At 32.1% G+C, this 9,145-nt stretch overlaps 1 protein-coding gene across 1 annotated transcript; it reads right to left on the bottom strand.

Annotated features, from left to right (window-relative positions):
* Nucleotides 1-7,165: 7,165 nt before the first annotated feature.
* On the bottom strand, nt 7,166-8,513 carry LOC139844693 (transcription factor MYB106-like). The gene is made up of 3 exons (XM_071834914.1): nt 8,339-8,513; nt 8,039-8,168; nt 7,166-7,865 (listed from the first exon to the last, which is right to left on the bottom strand). The coding sequence occupies exons 1-3, from the start codon at nt 8,511-8,513 to the stop codon at nt 7,166-7,168; spliced, it is 1,005 nt and encodes a 334-aa protein (XP_071691015.1).
* Between the last annotated feature and the right edge of the window lie 632 nt (nt 8,514-9,145).

The following is a 9,145-nucleotide window of genomic DNA, read 5'->3' on the forward strand; positions in this document are numbered from 1 at the left end:
AGCGTACACGTTGGTTTGCGTGTATTATTAAGATGATTATACAAAGGGTATAAATTATATATACGTTAAGTTTAGTTACCAGGGTGCTCAATTTCGTAGAATATTTTGATAAACATTTCTGGATGAAATAATTGAAAACTTGTGATTCGCCTTTATATACAGATTATGCGCAACATTAAAACTATGAACTCACCAACCTTTGTGTTGACACTTTTTAGTATGTTTATTCTCAGGTTTCTAGAAGTCTTCCGCTGTTTGCTTATGCGTTATACAAGCTATGTGCATGGAGTCATACATGCTTTATTCAAGAAAACTTTGCATTCACAAAATCATCACCATGTATCTTATTTTGACTGCATTGTCAACGTATGCAGTATTGTAAACTATTATAGATGGTAATTATCTATACGTAGAAATCATCAGACGTTGAAAACGTTGGATTTATATATTCATTTATGGTGTGCCTTTTTAAAAGAATGCAATGTTTACAAAACGTATCATATAGAGGTCAAAACCTCACTATGAAATCAATGAATGATGTATTCGTCCAAAGGGATTTGGACGGGTCATCACAGATGACGATGATGCCTGTGATGAAGATGACGTTGATAACGCTAATGACGGTGATGATGATGACGATAATATGTGCGGTCGACTTATTTATGCATAGACAGCATTTGTTGTTGTGTCCAGTGTTATTGTATGCTGCCTGGTCTACCAGCACAAGGTAGACAGTATTCTTCAACCAGCACACGATGTGTGCCCAACAAATCATAAAGATCAAGTGGACCAGTAAAAAAGAACCAATTGTACTATTCAACAGGAGTCGAAGATAAAGTTGAACAGAAAATGACACGTGTCGGCGGCTGATTACGAGCATCCGACCTTGTGGACGAATTTTTAGAACCTAAGCTCGATTCTGTCAAAGTTTCAGTAACGAAGGAAACGTCGATAGGTAATGTACTGCGTAAAGTAACGGCGCAAGGTAACGGCGTAAGGTGATGATGTTGATGAAGATAACAATGATGACGGTGATGACGGTGATGACGGTGATGAAGATGACGATGATAACGCTAATGACGGTGATGACGATGACGATAATATGTTCGGTCGAATTATTTATAAAAGTAAATATAATATTTATATTATATATATATATATATATATATATATATATAAATTAATAAATAAAATATTTATCTAAATTAATATATATATATATATATATATATATATATATATATATATATATATATATATATATATATATATATTATCCAAATTCATATATATATTAAATAATTTTTATATATTGATAAATTAATTAATTATCTAAAATAATATTTAAAACAACGATTTTTTGCGGCGACCCTCGCCGCATTTGTAATCCCCCCAAAATTTTCACCCAAATTCAAGTTTCCCTCTAATTGACAAGTTTTTTTTTTGCGGCGTCACTTAATGATTTAAAGCGGCGAGGCTCGCCACAAAAAAAAAAAAAAGAAAACAAATAACTAGTCAATTACATAAAACATGTTTCACTTTAACACCAACACAAAGAAACTGCACTCTCGACGATTTTAAGTTCAATCCGACTAAATCCATCAATTTCCACCTAAATTCTTCACCAATCTTTCATCAAGGTTAGTGATTTACTTATCTTTTCTTGTTTTTTCTAATTTATGCTAATATCTTGGATTGTTTCTTTTTCTTTGTTTAATATGCTAATTTTCTTCTTTAAACTTGCTTCTTTAACAATAATTCTAAATTATGTTGTTAGGGTTCTCTGTTTTTGAAGGATAATTGTTAGTGTTGAATTTTAAATTAAGAATTTGTAAGTTGTAAGTTTAATAATTTTGATTTCATGTGTATGTTGTAAGTTAGTAATTTGTATGTTGTAAGTTAGTAATTTGTAAGTTAAATACTTGTAATTAGTAATTTGTATGTTGTAAGTTGTTAGTTTAGATACTTGTTAGTGAATTTTTAACTTGTAAGTTAGTAATTTGTATGTTGTAAGTTCTTTGTATGTTGTAAGTTAATTGTTAACTTGTAAGTTAATTACTTGTTAAATTGTATGTTTTCTATGATATTAGTTTCGGTATGCTAATTCTTTCCCGTTTTAAACCGTATGGATTATATTAGTGATTGATTTTAGATTGTATACTTGCTAGATGTGACATGGGAGAGAATGAAGATGATGAATGTGAACCTATGGATTATATTAGTAATTGATTTTAGATTGTAATTTGTAAAAACACAATATCTTTAACCGTTATCAATATTTGCTCAAGCTAAATTTGTATGTAATTATATGTTCATTTATTTAATTGTTATATTTGTATGTGATTTGTATAGTTATATATCCATCCGTAAGTTTTTGTTCTTATATTGATAATATCATTAGTTGCTTGAAAGTTGAGGTAAAAGAAAGTTTGACCCAAGAAGTCACGAAAAGTGTACAAAAGTCCGTTAAACAAACCATGAAAGAATCGATGCAAAAAGTGATGAAAAAGTTCTTAGGGAAGAAAAAGAAAGATAAGGGTAAAGAAAAGGGAAATGGAAAACGACCCAAGTTGGTGAATGAATCGGATGTTGATGATGGACATGATGACTTCAATGGAAATAATGATGGTGATGATTTATGGATACACGAGCTTTGAAAAGGAGACGGTAGTTTGTGTAAAAATGCCGAATTGAATTTGTTGAACATTAATATTTGTAGTTTGTATCGTTGTTATAACTTTTCGTAAACATTTATTTATTCTAGTGTTGTTTGATGTTTATTATTGTTGGTGTTATATGTTGTTAGCTGCTATAAAATGGTATGAAACAGTTTTTGAAAAAACGCCCAGAATTTCGGGTAGGATGCTGAATATACAGCAGAATCATGTTTCTGGTCCAGGTAGCTTTTTAGCGGCGATGATCGACGCAAAAAAAACCTGACAATTTTTTTTTGTCAGTCACACTACTCGCCGCAAATAAGTCGCCGCAAAAAAGAATTTCCATTTTCTTTTTTCTTTTTCTTAATAAAAGTGGGCCCCACTTTCGTTCATCGCAAAAACTCGTCGCAAAAGATTTAAGACGGCGAACTTACGGTGACAGCGGCGATACCTCGCCGCAGAAGATTTTTTGCGGCGATAAAACCTATTTATTGCGGCGATTTTTAGCGCCACAAAAAATGTATTTTCTATTAGTGACTGCCCGTCAGATGCTAGCCGCGCCGCGCCGCGCCGCGCCTCCAAGGCAAAACCCCGGACATTAGGTTTCTTCAACTGATGCTCTGTTCACGTGTTAGGCCGCGGCGCGCCTCCTCCCTTGAACCGATTCCTTCGACTTGTTTTGATATCCTTCACATCCAACATGGGCAACCACTTATATGGGCAAATTGAATAATCTAAATGCTAACATGCTACCTTTATATTCCCATGTTACTTTTAGTTTTTCATTTTTTCGATTTCATTGTTCATGTGTGTGTTTGTTTGTGTTGACAGGAGAAGTTGCAATCATCATCGAAATTTTATGGCGACAAAATTGGTGCCTGGATCTATGAACCATACTTTCCAGAAAACAAAATGGAGATGCTACCGTACTTGTAGGATCCGGAGATGTTGGGGATCTATACGCTAGAATAAGGAAATCAACGACTGCATCGAGTAAGGGGTTGTTGAAGATTGTACTCGATTAAGGTTTGTTAGAAGTTTTTACTCGATTTATACCCAAAATATTATATCATTTTGCCAAGAACAGTTATAATCGATTACGGTTGGTTTCCTTATTAATTAGATAGATAGCGACCAAATCTATAGTTTCTATTATATTGCTAAAATGATGATGTCATTATTAGACTAATTCATTTGTTAAAAAAAATTAAAAAGAAAAAGAAAAAAATCTAAACATGGTGGGTGATGTCATTAATCTAAATAATTTTGAATTGAAATTAAATCTTATTAATTAATTATTATTATTAAATCTAATTAATAATTATTTTAATTATTAAAATTAAATAGTTTTAAATTATTTTTATTAATTATTTTGAATTGAATACGAGAAGCTATAAAAGTTAGGCAGAAGGAAACCAATTATACATTTATATTTTGATTTAGACTTTTAAAATAAAACGACAACCAATATTATCTCTTATGATTGAATGTTGATTGTTAAATATGCATTTTAGGTGTTTGATGAAATGTTCAGCTGACGAGCTTCTTAGTCGGACTATGTGGTTCCACGGGTCATAAATCTAAATATTTAGCATTTACGTTCACTCACTCAATATCTATCATTAAACTGTTTTGTTTAAACAAACCCGTGATTTCACGGGTCATTTCACTAGTTTTTTACAAAGATGGATATTGTATATTTGAACAATAAAAAGATCGATTACAATAAAAAATCGATTACAGTTGCCTGTGACTACTACTTCTTCTCCAGTTGTGGTTGGATAGGTTGTACCTGAAAGTGTTCATGTAGTGTATATAAATAGGTAGTTACAATTGTAGTGTATATTTATTATTCTTTATTGCGAATAAATGTTTAATATTGGTAACAAGACTAATGGTTAAGGTGATTCACATTTGCAACAATTAACCACTGTTCATACTTTGCTTTTTTCAAAAATATGTTATTTCGTAAGAAGACCAATGGTTAACTTAAATGAAATTGATATTCATTACGTGAATGACCAATTTAATTTTGTAGTTTGATCTTGAATCAATGGTTAATCAGCATAATTAAAGCACAAATGAATATTAATATTTGGTAATTTGAACGGGTTAACCGGTGTGAGATTGAATATAGCAGACATCATGCGTTTTTTTATTTATGTATTTTTGAAGAATGGTTGAATTTTAATTTCACTTATAATTAATACGTTATATTTCAAGCTGAAACCATGTATAACATCTTAAATTCATCGTAATTGTATCATATACCTAATTGGTATCAATATGAACGTTTACGAATGCTATTTTATAGAGCTGCCATGCAACACACAAACTCTTAAATCTAGTTGTAGAAGATGTTTTAAGGATCTTAGAATCGTTTGTGACTCGATCTAGAGGCGGAAAATACTAAAATGATGATCAATCGAATAACGGGTCGTATCGGGGTCAAATTAGTGGAACCTAGGGCGTAAAACTAGATTAGGAACGACTCCTAACAGTGTTATTCGGTGAGTTTTGGACGTAGGGAACGACTGGAACGAGCAAGACACGATTTAGGGTTAAGAAAGTGAGTAACCTCACAAAGGAGGCCTAAACTCGTATATATACTGTCACCAGACACAGTCGATCGACTGTCTGAGACAGTCGTCGACTGTGTGTAGCCAGTCAGTTGACTGAGTGAACTCAGTCGGTCGACTGTGTTGCCAGTTTAACTATTGAAATAAAATGTTAACGCACACACATAAAGTTCAATAGTCACAAATACAATGTTAATCGTTATTACATGATTGAATGTGAACACAAAGATATATAGAACTAGGGATTACAAATATGTTCCAACACTAGTTAGAAACATAGAGGAAATATATATATATATATATATATATATATATATATATATATATATATATATATATATATATATATATATATATATATATATATATATATATATATATATATATATATATATATATATATATATGGGCAGGGTCAATGGGGAAGTAACCAATCGGGGGGAAGCGGGGGTAAGCAAAATTTTTTTTTTTTTCATTTTTTTGTAATTTTTTTTTCCGGCATCAAGATCACACGAAAATATGAACATTTAGAAGAGACACTTCGTGATGAATGTTATTATTTAGGCTGGAAAACGATCGACAAAAATAACATTGAAAATAATACTGTTCGTGAAGAATATGAACGTTTTTTTTCTTCATGTTTTGTGAAGTAAAATTTAGCCCGATTTAGAGTTTAGGGTTTAGGGTTTGGTGTTTTGGGTTTATGCCGTTCGTGTTAAAAACTCAATCTAAATCCTAAATCTAAACCCTAAATCTAAACCCTAAACCCTAAATATCTAAACCCTAATATCTAAACCCTATAAACCCTAATATCTAAACCCCAATAGCTAAAACCTCAACATACGCTCGAAAAACACAATAATTGTTATATATTACTTCTTCGAGCGTTTTTCCGCCAAAATAAAAACATTTATCACAAAGTGTCTCTACTAAATGTTCATATTTTCATCTCGTCTATAATGTTCGTGAACAAAGTTTTTTCAAAAAACGAAAAAAAAAAAAGTTTTTGCTTCCCCCCGATTGGTTACTTCCCTCTTGATCCTACCACTATATATATATATATATATATATATATATATATATATATATATATATATATATATATATATATATATATATATATCCGTTTCTAATGAATATATATTTTCAATACAATTTATACTCTCCGTCCATTTGAATCCAACATCGGATTATGAACTCTGGTAAATTAAAGTTGAACGGGTGTCGAATCAATCGATCATCGAGTTCGATGTCAATTTGGAAATTCGTCTAGATCGACGTACGACACTAGGTGCTCTCTTAGAGCTGTTATTTAGAAAGTCCTAAAGATTTTTAAAATATAGATAAAGTTTGAATGTCTAGAATTAGAATACGCTAGATTTGATATTAAAAGTACTGTGTTCACCAGAATTATCATATTGTTTAATTCTGCGGTAACTGTCAAAAGTGAGTTTCAGAGATAACTGCAGCTGATTCATTTTAAATTGACGAAAGTTAAATTTCACCAACCATAGCTAGCTTATGAAATATATATATATATATATATATATATATATATATATATATATATATATATATATATATATATATATATATATATATATATACTCTACTTTTTAATAAAAGCCACAAAATCATGATCAACTATATATGTGGACCCGCAGCTAGCTACTTTTTTTAAACATAAAAATGTAAAGTACTTGCTAGCTTAGCTAGCTAGGTTTATTAGCAACTTAGTAACTGTTTGATTGAATAAACCAAATTGTTGAACATTATCATTGATCTCTAGACTATAGCTAGACTAACGGTTTTAGCCATGCTACATTTTATTTTGCTGACATAAATGAAGTAACAAACTTGAAGTCATTTTCTATCATTATTACCAATTACCAATTATCAATCTAGCTTGGACCATGCATGCATAATTTATTAAAACACAGGAGAAGCTGGTGGTGTCGAGATCATGTTAAAGTTACTAGCAAGACTATTCCAACCACCATCCAAAAGATCAACAAATTCATCCCAAAAATCTGGGGATCTCAAAGGATCGCCATTAATGAGCTTCACATCATTAGAGTCTTCCAACTCCTCGAATAATCCCATTTGTGGTTGGACTAGATCATTATGTTTCATGGTAGGACCAAGTTGGTCATGATCACATGAACCATTGTTCTCTATATGGTTCAATGCTGGCATGGTTGGTGTTGAAAGTGAAACATTATTTGAGGTGGAGATTAAAGATTGGAGGCTCTCATTGTTGATTGAGTAATTTGACCACAAGTTTCCTTGCCATACTTTAAGGACATCAAGACATGGAAGATATGGTGGCGCCATTGTTGTCGGTGTTTTTTGAAGCCCATGATTAGAAGATATTGGTGAGACAAGATTATTTGATGGTTGGTTTGGAAGTTTCTTGGGCTTTTGAAGTCTAGCTTCTGCTTCGAGCCGAGCGGCCTCCCATTGAGCCATGTGGTTTAGGTTAGAGCCTAAGAGTTGGGTCCCACTCTTTGGCTTGTGGGTCATTGGATCAATACCCATTTTAGTCATCCTCTTCTTGATGTGTGAGTTCCAATGATTCTTGATCTCGTTATCAGTCCTTCTCGGCAAATGAGCAGCAATCGTTGACCATCTAATTAAAGTAGAACATGTAAAGTTAGAAAATGCAAAAGAAACGAAAAGGGTTGATATTTTAAAGAGTGTACCATATACAAAATATTCAGTGGCGGATTTAGAAAAATTTCATAAAATTGTAACCCTAACGATTCAAATTTGAATCATGAAATCGTACATGTGTGTATATACCTGTTACCAAGTAGAGCATGAAGTTGAATAATCGTGCGCACCTCTTCCAAACTAAACTTTCCTCTTTTGATATCCGGCCTTAGATAATTCGTCCATCTTAACCTACAACTCTTTCCACATCTCCTAAGCCCTATATAGCATCATATATAGCGACGCATATTTAATATAGACGATGAATAACACATAAAATTAATATGGAGTTTTGCATGAAGATCCAATGAAGTACGTGTACGTTATAAATAAAAGTACTAATTAATCAAGATTTGTGTATATTTGGGGATCGAAGATATATAATTAAACCTGCTTTAGCAGGCAAAGAACGCCAACTTCCATGGCCGAATTGTTGTATGTACGACAATAGCTTTCGATCTTCTTCTGGTGTCCATGGCCCTTTCTTCACACCAACTCCTAATCCTGTAACGTTACAGTTGTCGTTTTGTTTCTTTTTCTTCTCACTTTTACCTGATCTACCCATTTTGATACTATCTTATGTACCCACACTATCTTACGTATAGTACTCTAGCTAGTACACACTAGCTAGGCTAATTTTTTGTTACCAAATATGTTGTTAGGGAATAGGGTTCTCCAGATACTTTATGTTAAGGCTACAACAAAACTAGAAGAAGACAGAAGAGAGAGACAGAAAGCGTATTCAATATACTTTAAGGAAAGGTTATATGATTTGTTTGATTATACTTTGAAAAAGCTGAATTATATATAATGGAAAGATATGGGGTAAATTAATGTCAACAATAAAGATACAACTTAATTATATACCAAAAGTTTATTCACTCACCACCAATTCTACACCAACTTTTAATTTACAACTAGAAAATACTCTCACAACGACTATACTATTGTACGTGCACAAACTCGATCTCATTAAAACCACACGTGTTCGCATGAATGGATCACTACTTTAGTTAAATATAATTATGATTACTTGGCAGTGTGGCCTAAGCCCTTTTGAAATGGTTAGAGTGTGATAGGGTGTAATGAGGTGTTTTTGTGAGGTATAGTACTGATGTGACAAGTGTGATGACATAATGGCGTGATGGAGTTAAGTGGTATGACGTGATGGTTGTTTGATAGAAAAATATATCCTAT

The sequence above is a fragment of the Rutidosis leptorrhynchoides genome, chromosome 4 (genome assembly GCF_046630445.1).
Source record: "Rutidosis leptorrhynchoides isolate AG116_Rl617_1_P2 chromosome 4, CSIRO_AGI_Rlap_v1, whole genome shotgun sequence".
Classification (NCBI taxonomy): domain Eukaryota; kingdom Viridiplantae; phylum Streptophyta; class Magnoliopsida; order Asterales; family Asteraceae; genus Rutidosis; species Rutidosis leptorrhynchoides.